The sequence below is a fragment of the Cotesia glomerata genome, linkage group LG2 (genome assembly GCF_020080835.1).
Source record: "Cotesia glomerata isolate CgM1 linkage group LG2, MPM_Cglom_v2.3, whole genome shotgun sequence".
Classification (NCBI taxonomy): domain Eukaryota; kingdom Metazoa; phylum Arthropoda; class Insecta; order Hymenoptera; family Braconidae; genus Cotesia; species Cotesia glomerata.
Window position 1 is genome coordinate 7,753,765 of NC_058159.1, and position 16,150 is coordinate 7,769,914.

The 16,150-nt window shown below is 28.5% G+C and overlaps 3 protein-coding genes across 4 annotated transcripts; 1 reads left to right on the top strand and 2 right to left on the bottom strand.

Annotated features, from left to right (window-relative positions):
- The first annotated feature begins 2,387 nt into the window (after positions 1 to 2,387).
- LOC123259296 (putative ankyrin repeat protein RF_0381) lies at positions 2,388 to 5,800 on the top strand. The gene is made up of 2 exons (XM_044719658.1): positions 2,388 to 2,425; positions 2,491 to 5,800. Exon 2 carries the CDS (start codon positions 2,499 to 2,501, stop codon positions 5,655 to 5,657), a length of 3,159 nt encoding a protein of 1,052 aa, XP_044575593.1. The 5' UTR covers positions 2,388 to 2,425; positions 2,491 to 2,498; the 3' UTR covers positions 5,658 to 5,800.
- A 1,365-nt stretch (positions 5,801 to 7,165) lies between these two features.
- LOC123259715 (ankyrin repeat, PH and SEC7 domain containing protein secG-like) lies at positions 7,166 to 10,468 on the bottom strand. The gene is made up of 3 exons (XM_044720373.1): positions 10,453 to 10,468; positions 8,402 to 9,928; positions 7,166 to 8,325 (listed from the first exon to the last, which is right to left on the bottom strand). The coding sequence occupies exons 2-3, from the start codon at positions 9,900 to 9,902 to the stop codon at positions 7,196 to 7,198; spliced, it is 2,631 nt and encodes an 876-aa protein (XP_044576308.1). The 5' UTR covers positions 9,903 to 9,928; positions 10,453 to 10,468; the 3' UTR covers positions 7,166 to 7,195.
- Positions 10,469 to 12,100: 1,632 nt separating this feature from the next.
- Positions 12,101 to 15,870, bottom strand: LOC123259716 (serine/threonine-protein phosphatase 6 regulatory ankyrin repeat subunit B-like). 2 transcript variants are annotated; one of them, XM_044720375.1, is made up of 3 exons: positions 15,806 to 15,870; positions 13,686 to 15,233; positions 12,101 to 13,349 (listed from the first exon to the last, which is right to left on the bottom strand). In XM_044720375.1, exons 2-3 carry the CDS (start codon positions 15,202 to 15,204, stop codon positions 12,223 to 12,225), a joined length of 2,646 nt encoding a protein of 881 aa, XP_044576310.1. In that variant the 5' UTR covers positions 15,205 to 15,233; positions 15,806 to 15,870; the 3' UTR covers positions 12,101 to 12,222. The 2 variants fall into 2 exon arrangements, with proteins under 2 accessions (XP_044576310.1, XP_044576311.1); XM_044720376.1 differs by lacking the exon at positions 15,806 to 15,870 and adding an exon at positions 15,641 to 15,669 and having other exon boundaries at positions 13,686 to 15,227.
- Between the last annotated feature and the right edge of the window lie 280 nt (positions 15,871 to 16,150).

Sequence of the window (16,150 nt, forward strand, 5' to 3'; positions counted from 1 at the left end):
ATTATAAAAAAATTTCTAATGTCTGTCAACTTTAGTAAGATAGTTAAAATACATTAATATTTACTTGAATTTTGTTCAACAATTTTTTTTTTAATCTTGAAAATCTACTTTTTCAAAAAATTTTAAGTACATCACTTTAGAGTTTAAATAAACATTATAAACAAAACTTACCGAAAAGTAATTTGACTGAAAAAAACAAAATTTACATAATTTAAAATTAAATTTTTTAATCAGGACACATTCGAAATTTTCTTCTTTTTTTTCCTAAATAACTTTAAAACAAATTTTTTATATCTTCTTAATTTTTACTCGAAAAAATGTATTTGAAAATATAATTTGTGTTACTTTAGTAAGTATTCGCTCTGTGCGCGACTTCAGCGCCATGGCACGTTTGAACTACAGGGGCTATTGTAATATATTTATTATGTATTGAATGGCTGTCAGAAATAATAATATCGAATGATAAATAAAAAATGTTTTAATTAAAAGAAATTTTTATAATAAATATATGTTAATGGAAAGTGGTCTTGTGCAATCAAAAGTGAAATGTAAGTATATTTAATACCGAAACAGTAGCATAGAAGTTAGCACACATAAAGATAGGTTAACTGAAATCAGAGCTGAATTCAAATAAAAAGAAAATAGAGAAAAATTATAAGAAAACTTGAATAAACATTTAATTATTTTTTTTATCAGTAAATTTAGATTAAACGAAATTACCAAAATATTTTTATTGTTTCAAGATTCTACAAATTAAAAGTGCTGATTGTTTTAGAGTACAAAAAATAGATTATGTTTGCTAACTAAAATTAACATATTACAATTCAATAATAAAGCTGGGAAAAATTTTTAATCGATTAAATTTATCATTTTATTTTTTAGATTTGGATTTAAAATGGAAACCATAATAAAAACAGGATTTCAATCAATAACCCACGAAATTCAGTTCCAGCCACAGACATTGGTAAAAGGAAAAAAGCTGGTTCTTGCTGAACATGTCCGAGAGGTAGAAGAGTTTCGCAAGAATAACGAAAGCTATTTAACTTGACTAGTTAACTTGACTTTAAAGCTAGTTAACTTGACACTCTTGATCAACTCTCAAATGAGTTACTGTCGGCGGATCTTCAGTAATCATTTCTTGCAATTCATTAACTTCAGGCTCAGTATTGAGTGCTGAAGATGCATTTTGTTCTGCCGGCGGTCCATTAAGCGCTTAAATCTGAAAAATTTATTACACAAAAGTTCATATTATTTGATTGCTGATAATCACAAATTTTAATAGCGACAGTATTTATTTATAAAATAATATCTAAAATTTATAGTAATACTCTCCTTTTTAGTTTTTAAATTATGTTAATTTCAATATATTATTACTCACCTATTCGTGACCATTAACTCATTAACTTTTTGAGATTTATAAACTGTAGGAAATTTAGTAGGAATGTAGCTGGGACTCGATTCTATGTCAGACTTTTGGCCTCCAATAAAATGATCACTACAAATATAATCATGTGCCTTTGGAGTCCACAATGAGCCATCAATACTGCAAGGAAAATTGAAAATTTTTAATATTTAATATTTAAAATTTATGATCATTGGTATGGATAATCTTTTAGTTTAATATAATAAGTAGCAAAGAGTAAATGAATCTTAAATAATAAATGAAAAGTTTATAATAAAAAAATTCAATCTTATTTTTTAATATATAATTAATAATTATTAATTATGCTAAATTTATAAATGTTTAAAAAAAATTTTTTTTTTAATTAATAATAATATTTCCTAGCATTTTCTAAACTTACTATTTTTAAGTTTTACTCCTTTCAAGATTTTTATTATTACCGATAGTAAGATTATGATTCTACTTACTTTTTGTCTCCTCAGCGGCTATCCATTTTTTCCTTTGATTTATTTTCCAACTTGCTGTTGGAAATTTATAAAAATGACAAGCACTTTTTCTACCTGTATTCTTACAACTAACAACACAACAACTTTTGTGACTCATTTTATGTTATGTTATTTAAATAAATTTTAAATAACAATTCACTTGTATATTTAGCTAACTCGAAACATAAAACAGCCCCCGTAGTATCGGATATAGCCACGGGTAGCGCTGACGGTAAATCAGTTTCTCCCCACCATGGCTTCGCACTGAGCGAATACCATTATGCTGCTCTCAAGCGGAGGAATTTTAGGAATTTGACTAAAACGGGTCCCTTTCACATGTAGTTTCCGTCTCTTCATGAAAAGATAACTTTAGAACTCTTTGTTTGTGATCAACGTTCAAGAATATACAACTTCACATATAAAAAAAAAAGAAAGCTATATATAAAAATTGTTTTGTTAAGTGGTTGTATGAATGTTTAAAACAAAAATTTCCATTTAGCGGAATAAAAGTTTAAAAACATTAACCGATATAAAAAAGGTAAAAATTAATTGAAATAAAAAATTATTAAATCTAATTTTACATGCACCGATGATTTTTTTCAGTTGACATTATGTCAGGTAATTTTTTAACGTCCAAGTCCAATCAATCAGCTAATAACGTCCAGACCTACTATGACTTGCGTCGTGTTTTGCAAAGAAAAAAAACCGCAGAAGCAAGGACACTCATAGCCGCTGGTATAAAGGTAAATAGTCCTCATAGAAGGGCTTGCGATACGATTCTTCACTTGGCTATTAAGTGTGGAGATCTTGAACTGGTACAGTTAGTACTGAGCAAAGGACCCCATGTCAACTTCAAAAACACACATGGAAAAACTCCTCTTCACGTAGCAGTTGAATTAGGCTATGAGAAAATAGTTGAACTACTGATCTCCAAAGGTGCCTACGTCAATACAAGTGCTAAAGACGGCTCAACACCTATTCAAGCTGCTATCTCCTCGTTTCGATCTAAAATATTTTGTATGCTTGTAAGAAATGGTGCTAAAACAAATGTGACTCTCAATAATGGTCAAACATTATTTTACACCGCAGTTAAATCCGGTTTGTCATCTATCGTTGATTGTTTACTTAAAAATAGCTCTGTTAATAAAAAAGCCAACAACAACTGTCTTAGGTTTGCTATATTGTCAACAAATGAAAAAATTGAACAGCTTTTGCTTGAACATGACTTTGAACTTGACCTTGAGTCCATCAACGATTCGAAACTCTTTCATACTATAATAACTAAAGGACATGTTAAATTAGTGAGTGATCTTTTGATGATGGGTGCAAATATTAATTCACTAACATTTCGAAAAATTAATAGTGGATTTACTCTTCTCCACACTGCTTGCTACTATCAAAAATTTGAAATTGTTGAATTACTAATATTACATGGCATAGAGTTGAATGTTAAAGACAACAAAAGAAAAATGGCAATATTTTACGCTGTAAGAAATCTTGATGTTGAAATAATTAGATTGCTGCTAATTAATGAAGCTTACATCAAAGATGATCCGGATTTACTCAATATAGCTGCTAATAAGCAGCACATTGAAATAGTTTCACTTTTACTAAATTACGGTGCTGACATTAATGGGCATGATGAACTTGGAAGGACAGCATTACACTCGGCAGTAATTAACCAGTCTCCGCAGTCAATTAAGGATACACCTCCATTTAATTCAGAATTGTCTGTTGTTTCGATTCTGTTGAAAAGAGGTGCTGATGTTAATACAAGACTCCAGACAGGTGAAACAGCTCTTCACATGGCTGTTCAAAACAATAACGAGATAACTGTGAAAGCTCTTCTAGAATACGACGCTAAAGTAAACGTATCAAACTCAAAGGGAACTACGCCATTACATTTGGCAGCACAGGTAAAAAATTTGACAATTTTTAACAGCTTGTTGAGTAGAAACACAGATGTGAGAGCTACAGATGTACATGGTGTGACCGCGTTGCATTTTGCTGCTGAAGCTGGAGATGTAAATATTATTGGAAGTCTTCTACAAAACAAACCTGATGTGAATGCTGTCGATCGGTTTAATTGTACGCCTTTGCATTATGCAGCTAAATATGGACCTTTAGAATGCGTCTCTATTTTACTAGATCACAATGCAGATGTAAATGCATTTGATATAAGCGGTTCGACTCCGTTGCATTTAGCTGTTGGATCTAAACATGCTGAGATCGTTGAACTTTTGATAAATTTCGATGCCAACGTTAATGTACCTAATGAATCTGGTGATACTTGTCTGCACATTTCTGTTGAGCGTGATACTGATACAAGAATCACAAAACTACTTATGAAACACTGCAAAGACATTAATTGTTTTAATCAAGACGGATTAACTCCGCTCTTGATTGCCGCTAAAAAAAATCCAGCTTTGGTTGAATGTTTAATAGATTATGGCGCTGATGTTCATCTCACAGATTTACAAGGTAGAAATGCTCTCCACATTGCTGTTGAAAATGGTCAATTAGAAAGCGTAGTAAGTTTGTTGGCTAAAAATGCTGATGTTAATTGCAAAGATGCAGATGGTAAAACACCTCTATTGATAGCAATACTAGACGGAAATGAAGAACTTACTAATACTCTTCTTCAGTTTAACGCTGATGTTAATTATACTGGTTACCGAAACAAACCATTACTTCACTTAGCTTTGACGAAGAACCGTAAAAGTATAATTAATGATTTATTGATTTATGGTGCAGATGTTAATTTTATTAGTGACGCAGGATTAACTGCTCTTCATAAAGTGATGGATCTTTATTTATCTACAGAAATTATGGACTTATTGCTGAAATTCGGCGCCAACACGGATTATAAATTTAGAGATGGAAAAACACCTCTTTACATTGCTACAGAAAATAAACGAGCTGATCAAGTAAGGGTTTTATTAAACTATGGCGCGGATATGAGCGCAACTTATGGAGGCAAAATAGCTTTACTTCGAATGTTTAAATTTATCAGCTCAGACAATTACAACTCACCATGTGAAGATTGTGGTAGTTCTGATTGTTATTGTGATTATATGGGTTATCAAAGGAATAGTTGGAACAGAAATTGGTATGATGACACCAACTCACGGTATGAGCAATTTTCTTCTCATGTTAATGAATGCTCAAATGTCGTTGCAATTTATAGACAACATATTCGAAAGCTAGAAGCTGCTGGTTTTTATATTGATAAAGAGGTCTTACGAGCTCTTAAATATTTCAAAAAGATACAAGCTAAAGTTGAAGATGATGAATATGATGAAGATTATGAAATCAGCTCTGATATTGAGGATGAAAGTGACTCTGATTTGGATGATGAGTCGGATGTAGAAGAGAATGATGGCAGTAGTCAGGAAAGTAGAGAACTAGAAGCGATGAAAAATGAAAAAATTGGCTCCAGCAATATTACTTTCTTTAATTTTTTAACAAGTAGTATTCATCGGGTAGCCAGATACGTCAAAAATAAGGAGATTGTTGATATAATTAAATTGAATGATTATCAATTAATATTTCCAGTGTATGCTGACATGATTAATGCTCGGTTTTACAGTGGTTTAGAAAGAGAAAAGTTGATTGAAAAATGCGATTTTTTTCATCATTTTGTTATTTTACCGTACAACTGCATTGATGAAATATTAAGTTTTCTTAGTAATCAAGATTTGCGAATGCTAGTAGACTCTTATAAAAGTCCAAGTGTAGCACATAAGCGAAAGTTTATTTTCATTTCATAAAGCTATTTTCAAGTTGAGTTGAAAAAATATTTTTATAATTATTTTAATTATCTACTGATAAATGAAGATTATACAAATTTAAGAAGTATATTATTTGGTTTATCCATTCATGATTATTCAATTACAAAAAATAATTCTATAATCAATAAGCTTACTTTTAAAAAAATTTTTAAGTTTATGAAATATTAATTACTATTGAGAAATTAAAAAATTTGTTGTCATTAAACTTTAAATATGTTTAAAAAAAATATTTTTTTTTAATACTTACATAAGAGTTTAATCTTCATACAGGCATATTTTATTACACGTAATAAATCCTATAAAACTATTATTATGAAAAAAAAACTTTTCAAAATTTATCTTCAGCACACATTTCAGATAATATTTTTAAAATTTTACTAAATGTGTATCTTTTGGAATAATAAAATATCTACTTTTTTAAAGAAATTTTTTAAATTTATTATCCTTATACTCAAAAAATATCTAGATTATTGAAATGCGAAAAAATTTTCATCGTTTTTCTTCAACTAAGTAAAATTGTTAAATTCAACACTTACAAAAAATTGTTAAAAAGTTTAAAAATAATATAATTGATCGACAATAAATCTATGTATTTATTTTTATCATAATAATAACAGCTATTTAAATTGTTAACATATTTTATTATATCAAGTAACATTCATATGAATTAAATAAACGTAATTTTAAAAATATAAATTCTTTAAAATTAAAATGTAAATAATCACACTTCTGTTTTTTAATTTTCTGTTTTTATTTCTTCTCTGACTTAACTTTGTGACCAAGACGTATTAACTTCGGAAGCTGGAGCTTGTAAAACTAAATTTAACTCAACGACGACCATCCACAATGCTTCTAGATCTTCTTGTCTGATAATTTCATCACATACGAGCAGGGCGAAGGAAATAAACCGGATTAAATATTCAGTAAATAGATCTAAAACAAATGAAGAGTTGATTTTTTAAGAATTTTACCTCCAGTTATGTAATCGTTTTCCCGCTGAATCTTTTTTCATAAAATCATCAGCATTTGTTTTCTATAAAACTGGAAAAATAATTTCGTTACTCTACGATAATTGAGTACATTAAATTAAAATAAAATAAAATAGTAATGAGTTTATTTATTTATTTTGAAATTTATTCGTAATCACGAATTGTTACAAATAATTATAATAGATATATACTTTACTTTATATTAGGCTTAAGCAAGTAAATAGAAGTAATTTCTTCAAATCCGCTTTGAGTATTTGACAATCACATAAACAATAAACGAAAATCAAACAAATAGTCAAAACACAAATTCTTAACATTGAAATAAATAATTTTCATAGCTTAATTGAAACAAAAATATTGTTGAGATAATTAGTATAAAAATAAAAGTTGGTACTTTTTCATGAAAGTAAATTAATAAGAACCGTAGTAATTAAAAAATGAAAATGCATTAGAATAATAAATAGATACGTCTATTTAATTTTATTTTGAAGTTAATTCAAAATATTTGCCTATTAAAGAGGCAACTGTTTAGATTTTTTGTTTTTTAGCAATATGACTTGGAACAACTGCGAGTGGTAGGTTAACATTCGACTCAATGTCCTGACAATACATGGTTAATTGACACACATTTATCAGAATCTTTAAATCATAATTACTTAAATAGCTGAGAATTTCATCGATACAAATGGAAGGCAAAGATGGAAAAATGCGGTGAAACGAATAATCAGTATCGTCATCCAATATTTTTTTTCTCTCTAAGCATTTTTTAATACGGGAACTTAATAGTCCGCCATAAACAGGAAAATTTTCAACAAAAACCGGAGTTTGTAATTGTTGAATTACATTGTTGTTTTTCAAGACATACTTAGCAATGCGATGAGGACATTTTGTCAAAATTTGATAGACATTAATGTTAGTATTTTCAAGCACATACTGCTTCATCGATTCTACTTCTTGATACATTTCTTTTATTTTTTCAATTTTTGATAATTCATTATTCTCAGTTTTGAAACCATGAATCCAACCATATTTATTTTCGTACATATAGATGCCTCGTAGATTTTCCGGACAAACAAATGAATTAATTAATTGGAGTTTCGCAACATGTTCTAGATAAATATGTACATTTTTAATATAATCACGAGTGTAAACCTTGATCAATCTAGACTCACTTGACGGATCTAATGAAATTTCACATTTTTCACAAAAAGAAACCATAGAGTTTATCAAATAGTCCAAAGCTGTTTTCTTTTTGTAATCCATTATATTGATATCTGCGCCAAGCTTTAATAGTTTTGAAAAAGCTTTATCTAGGTGCTGAGCAGCACAATGTAAAGCTGTTCTTCCCGATCTATCAACTCTCGCATTTAAATCAGTAGCATATTTTACAAGAATTTCAAAATGATTATGATTGTTATAGGAAGCTGCGATTGTCAATGGTGTCATACCGTTCTTATTAACACAATTAATATTTGCTCCGAACTTGAGTAATATTTCGAGAATTGGTAGTGGGCCAGATCTTTCTAAATTATGAAGCAATGGTGTCATCAATTTGACATCTGCTAAATTAGGATTTGCACCATGGAGTAATAAAATTTCAACAGCTGGAAAGCATGAACGTTGAACAGCCAAAGAAAGTGGAGTTGCACCATTAATATCTGGAATAAAATCACTCTTATAATTAAAAATAATTAAAGTTTAAAAAATTATTGAAGCGAATAAAAAATTGTTTACCTTGAAGGTCTAAATTTTTGAATTCCTTTTGTTTTAAAATAATTTCTAGCAATTTAATCCCTCTAGACTCAGCTGCTGCATGAAGCAATGTTTGCTTTTTACAATTTATGTAACATTCATCATCCAGTTTAGCAGTTGGTAACAGTAATTCAACGATCTCTAAACGTTCGCTAGAAATTGCATCTTGAAGAGGAGTATTACCGTGATTATCACGACTTTTTGCATCAGCTCCTGCTTTTAGTAATAAACAAGTAAGTTCTTTAATGTAATGATAAAATTTCTCGTTATAATTATAACGTATAACATAATGCAAAGCCGTCGAATCGTATTGATCTTTATTATTAACATCTAAGCCAAGATCTATAAAGATTTTTAAAATTTCAAACCATTCGTTAGAATGACAAGTACAATTATCATCTAAATTTTTTTTTGCAATTACATAGTCGTCATCTGAGTAATCAGAAAATTTTATGTGGGAACACAATTTATCCTCATCGAAGTTTAAATTACGGATCACGTAATATAGTACCGTGTGTCCCGATGAATTTTTTAAATTTATATCAGCGTTATTTCTTATCAACGTTTTAACAAGATCAGCTTTCTTAGATCCACATGCTGTCATTAAAAGAGAATCACCGTGCGCATTTATAATGTTCGGGTCCGCACCGTGTGTCAGTAAATCTTCAATAATTGTACAATAACCTTCATCTGCAGCTTTGTGGATAAATGCTGCATCATTTAATCTTTCGGGATCAATTTTAAATCCGGCATTGACTAAAGTTGACACAATTCTTTTGTACTTTTCTTCCCATCCCATAACCGCAGCAGTTAACAATTGAAGATTTCTACTATCTGTGATATCATAATTTTTTTCATCAATAATCTTAGAAACCGTCCTCTCATATCCATTTTCAACGGCCACATGAAGCATTAACGTACCATCACAGTATTTTAAATTTGCTTTAGCTCCTTTGTTAATTAGCATGTTGAAAACCTTTTCTTCTCCAATTTCCGCAGCTACTTCAATCGGCTGCAATTTATTTTTTTCATTGAGAGCAGGCTGGGGGTCTTTTTCTAATAACAACTCAATTATTTCTTTATTCCCAACTTCAACAGCCAAATAGAGTGGGGTCCTGCCGTTAGATGTTTTCGCTCTTGTTTTAGCACCTTTACTCAATAGTTTTTCAACCATCTTCAAGTCCCGATTTTCAACGGCGAAGTGAAGTGGCGATTTGCATGCTTGATTTGTTGATCTGTTTGTTTTCACTCCGTAATCCAACAAAAGGTTTGTTATAGCTCTATTTTTTTGAATAGCATGGCGAAGCAGATGATATCCATCATCCCATCCTAAAGTACAACATCCACTTTCTTCATCTCTTTCTTTGAGTACACCAATCAATTCTTTTACACGATTTTCATTGTGTTCATCAATTGCAATTTCTAATTCAATCCTAAATGGATCTTTGGTAGAGGGTGGGAGATTAATGATTGCAGATGCCATGACCGGAATTCTTTTTATTTTTAACCCTGTAACAAAATATCATTATTACTTTAAATAAATACATAATATATTCATAAATTTAATGTATATGTCTATACGCAGCACTTGACTCTAATGAAGGGCAATGTGAAAAAAAAAAGTTTTAATTAATATTAAACCTAAATAGCATTTGTACTTTTGATAGACTTATATTTTATCGTTTAATATAAAAAGTATGATACTGAAGTTAACTGACAACTGTTGATTTTTTCAATTTTTACAAAAAAAAAGCTTTAAAAAATTTCCACTTATAATTTTTAAAAATTTTCACGGGTAAAATTTTTTCCATAATAATTTTATTGCCATAAAATTCTAAAATAATCCCTTATTAAACAAAATGATTTCACGATGTTTAATGCCCATAAGAGATATGATTTAAAATGATTATAAAATTAATTATTTTTAATTATACCAAATCATTTTGTTTTATCAGGGATTTCGAATGTCAATCAACTTCAGTGTCTTATAGAAAATTTGTTATGTACACATTAATGCAATGATAAATACTTACTTTTAAACAAAAATGTAAATTATTTTACATTGAAATATATTTTGATTGAAGCTCTACTATCACCATGGGAACAGTGAAATATTTATTAATTAAACATTAAACAGCAATATCAAAGGTTTACAATTTTGTGCAAAATCGCTCAAGTAAACAAATGAACAAATTACATTTATTGTTTTGTTTCTGCTTTCTTTGCAAATTCGCGCAAGTTTGATAGTATACTAGATGTATCTAGTAAAAAAAATTGTAAATATAAAAAAATTATCTTTTTATCAGGTCAATTTATAATTCAGAATTATTATTATTATTATTGGCACTGGGAGATTTCCCTTTCAGCCGTTAATTCAGAGTTAAATGAAAACAATACATAGCACACATTTCTTAATAAATTACTAGAATTTAATATGCGTGCGCAAGCGCGCACCTGAATATAGAGTTAGCATATATTTTCATGCATGCTTATGATATATGTATTCGATGGCACATACATTTCATGTAAATTTTATGTTGAGATTATTAACTTTATTTTAGTTTCCAATTTTTTTAGTAATAGTAAAGTTAGCCGACGTGTTTAATTTTTTGATTATTTTTTAATAATAAAATTAGAACTAAAAAATAGTTTTTAAGAATTTCACTGATACCTAGTTTTTCAAGTTTTTTACAAATGAAATTTTTTTTTAATTTTTTTGTAATAATTTTTTCAATGAAAAAAAATTCCTTAAAATTTTTAGATGTTGGTTAACTTAATTTTAGTCTTTTTTTAATAATTGACCTGAATCATTTGAATAATTTATAATTTCTTCTCAAATAATTTAATAGTAATTAAGCTCTTATTTTAAATGTTGATGTTAGTTAAGTGAATGAAGCTTAGTTTTAATTCTGATAGTAAAAAGATAATTTATGAAACTGAAATTAGCAGACATCTATAATTTTTTTAATTTTTACCAAAAAAAATTTCTTCAAAGAAAACATTTTTAAAAAAATTACATCAGTAATTTTTTGAACCATCTACAAAAGGAATTTTTTAGTTATTTTTTTTATAATAATTTATTTGTTGATAAAAATCCTAAAAATTGTCAGATGTGTCAGCTAAATTCAGTGTCATGATAATTTTTATTCCTCAAGATTTTTTAATTTCAAATAATTAAGAGTTTTTATTTAATTAAACTACATAAATACGAGTATTAATAAATGAAAGTTTTTAATTGTATTATTTTATTGTTCTTAATGATATATTTTAATAAAAAATTTATAAAAAACAATACTAAATTATTTTTAATAATTCATTAATATACTCATTATTAATTATTATTAATATATACTCATTAAATTGGGTACAAATTTTATTTTCCAAACGAGTATTTCACAGTTACAACTGACAACCAACACATAAATAAAATAACTAATAAATATTCCAAAAATGTTTCACAATTTTTTAACTTAAAAATTATTAGAGTAGTTGAAGTAATTTCAATTTTATTGGAAACACTTCTTGAATATATTATTGTAATTAAATATAAACTAGTAAGATTAGATAAAAAATGAAGAGTAACAAATGTAATAACTAAAATTTAAAATATCTTTATCATGCTACTGAGATCAATAGACATGATAGTAAAATTTTAAATTTCTTCAAATAGAAATACGAATAAGTGTTACATAATAACTTGAAAATAAATAGATTATTTTTCCTCAATTTATATTGGGTTCATAGTCATTTAAATAAACATCTAAGTCAGTAGCATACTTTTAAAGAGTAATTTTGTAAACAGATTATTCGCATTTTTGTTTTTTTGCAACATGATTTGCAGCAGCTTCGATTGATATTTCAGTATTGGGTTGAAAATCTTGATAATCCATAGGCGATTGACATACGCCTATTAGAACTTTCAAATCATAATTACTCAAAAAACGTAGAATTTCTTGAATGCAAACGGGAGGTAAAGATGAAAAAACATTGTGAAACGAGTAATCAATATCTTGATCCAATATTTCTTTCCTTTCTAAGCACTTTTCAATGCGACCCTCTAATAAGCGGCTATAAATAGGAAACTTTTCAATACAGGCAGGTGTTTGCAATTGCTTCAAAACATTTTCATTCTTTAAGACATTGTTAGCAATACGATGAGGACACTTAGTTAAAATGTGATATATACTAACATTGGTATTAACGAAAAAAGTAGTTTTCATCAATTCTACTTCTGCTTCACACATTTTTTTCATCTCATCAATTGTAGTTTTTTTACCTTCATCTTTAACGTTATGGTCAATCCATCCATATTTATCTTCAAAATTATACATTGCATATAAATTTTCGTCGCAAACAAATGAATCGATAGCTTGAAGTTGTAAGATATGATTTATAATAATTTTAGCATGTTTACGATAAGTGCGGGTATACCATCCATGAAAGTTTACCGGTTCTATATTTTTCTTACAACGATTACAATTAGAGATCATAGCTTCTTCGATAAGATCCAGAACTGTTTTATTATCATTGGTTAAACGATTAATATCAGCACCGATATTTAGGATATTAAAATTAACTTCTTCATTGCTTTCACCCAAATAATGTAAAACTGTTTTTCCAGATAAGCCACTTCTTAAATCGATATCGGCTCCGTACTTCAAAAGATGATTTATGCTAAAATCATCATTGTTTTTAGCTGCCATAACGAGTGGTGTCTGTCCTTCTTCACTAATACAATTAGGATTTGCATTATTAGCTAATAACATTTTAAAGATCATTCCATGTGAATAGGTCGTGGCATAGTATAGCGGTGTTTTCAATCCTTTGTCGACTGTATTAACGTTTGCACCATGTTGTAACAAAGCTTCAACAGCTTTCACTTGATTTTTATGAACAGCCAATGAAAGTGGAGTCATATTATACCCATTTTCTGTAAAATCATAATCAATGTATTAAAAAAGAAGTAAATGTTTAATTGAGTGATTGACATAATATAAAATATAATAATAATAGTAATAATAATAATAATAATAACAACAATAACAACAACAATAATAATAATAATAACTTTATAGATATTTTCCGACGTAAGTTATTAAATTTCCAGTTTATCGGCTATCCAGTCTAATACAAACATTTTTTTCTCTAATTTTTCGTAATATTGTTAGCCTGTATTTCCCTCCAGGCATAAACAATTTATCTGGTCTAATATCAGAAAATATCTATCAAGTATTATAAACCAGTCTTTAGAAAAAATAATAATAACCTTCAACCTCCAAATTTTTGAATTCTTCTCGTTTCAGTAGCATTTTTATTATTTCATGAGTTTTAGATTGAGCCGCGGAGTGAAGAAGTGTCCGCTTTTGATTATTTGAATAATGATCATTGTCAATTGGAGTACTTGGTAAAAGTAATTTAACCATTTCAAGACGCCCTTTGATAATGGCATATTGAAGAGGAGTATTACCATAAAAATCGCGTGCGTTAATGTCAGCTCCTGCTTGTAGTAAAAACGTAGTAAGTTCTTCAATATAATGATAAAATTCATTACGATAATTTTCTCTCGCAACATAGTGCAAAGGTGTCAGTTTATCGTGTTTCGAATCAACTTCATTAATGTTAATGCCACGATCTACTAACATTTTTATAATTTCAAACCATTCATTAGAACAACAAGTATTTTTATCGTCCATAAACTTTTCATCGCCATCAATATGTGAATAAAAATTGTAATTGGCAGAATACGTTTTATCATTGCTAGAATGTAAATTTTGAATAGCCCAATATAGTACTGACTCACCATTATTTGTTTTTTTAACAGTAATGTCAGCATTATTTTCTATCAACAATTTGACAATATCTGCTTTCTCAGATGAACATGCTGTTATTAACAGTTTATTTCCTTCTGAGTTTACAATGTTTGGATCCAAGCCCAATTTTATGAGGCTACTAACAATTGTACTGAATCCATTTTTTACAGCAATGTGGGCAAACTCTGCATCATTAATTTTTTTTGGATCGATAGGAAATTCAGCATCGATCAGCATATTGACAATATTAATAGATGTTATTCTGTTAAAGTAATCGTCAGATTTCATTACAGCGGCATATAATAACTGGTTATTTTTAACATCCGCAGTATCATATTTTTTTTGTTCAATAATTGTACGAACCGTGCGCTCATACCCTTCTTCAACGGCTACATGAAAGATTAACGTACCGTCACAGTATTGTAAATCTGCTTTGGCCCCACTCTTTACTAGTAAATTGAAAATCTTCTCATTACCATTTGCCGCAGCCAAATCAATTGGAATATATTTATCTTTAATTTTTACTTCTGGTTGATCATATTTTAATAACTCTTTAACAATTTCGTCGAAACCGAACTCAACCGCGGTATAAAGTACTGACTTTCCTAATGAATTTTTCGCCCTTACGTGAGCACCTTTGATCAATAACTTTTTAACCATCTTTAAGTCATTCTTTTTTACTGCTAAGTGTAGTGGTGAATTACAAGGTAGGTTACGTAACCTATTAACTGGGAAATCGTAATCCAACAACGATTCAGCTATTTCTCTGTGCTTTTGAAGAGCACTACGAAGTAGAGAGTTTCCATCTTCTTTGTTCAAGGTGCAAAAACCTTTTTCTTTATCCCTTTTCTTCAGTGATGCAAGTACTTCTTCAGTACGAGTTTTATCACGAGCAAAAATTGCTGCTTTCAAATCTTTAAAAATTTCATCTTCAGGTGGATCTCCAGGCCGAAAAGCTGCCATAGCCTTAGCCATGATAGAGCAGGAACAAATCAATTCTGAAATACAATCGTTTTTTATTATTATTAATAATCTTGAAGTTTAATTTGTTTTAATAATAAATTTTTTACTGTTTTTGTAATTGGCAGAGTATTACTAGATAACATTTTTTAATAATAATAATAATAATAATAATAATAATAATAATAATAATAATAATATGCTAAAATTTTAACAATTTTTTTTTTTAGTTATAAATTTTTCAGTAAATAAAATAATGTTTGCTAGCCATAAACTAGCTGATAATTTATAGTTTATAATATAATCTATGAATAAATTATATGTTTTTATTAGTTTTTGTAATTATTAAATTTAATTTGTTAATTAACTTTTTTTTTCCGTTTGCGGTGAAGTTTGTTTTCTTATTTCTTATATTTAATTTATGCCAAAAGTTTTTGAGGTTAGTACTTACTTTTGCGCAGATATATAATTTATATTAATAAATTAAAAAAAAACATCAAGTAAATGATTTTAATTACTTGTCAAAATATATTAATAACAGTTTAAAAAATATCTAAGCAAAATAAAACAATTACGTTGATCATTTGCTTATATAGTTGTATATTTACTTTATGAACCCAAATTCGGAAGAAACAATTTCTCGGCGATGCTTGACGCAGCTTTCGAGCGTCACTTGATGAGAATTATCAAATTAGCATGCGCGCCATCTAGAAAAAAATTACAGTGAAAGCTGTTAAAAGTTACCGTAGTTCTGTCTCAATTTCTCATCAAACATTAACAAGAGCGAGAAAGACAACCTGGGTAACTTTTAACAGCTTTCACTGAACAGCGTTTATCGTAACATTCGTTCAATGACACTGATGAATAACAACTATTCCAAATTGTCCAAGTAACAAAAACAACAACAACAACAAATATCATTGCTGATATTTGTCAAGTTATTTGGAAATGTCATCGACAA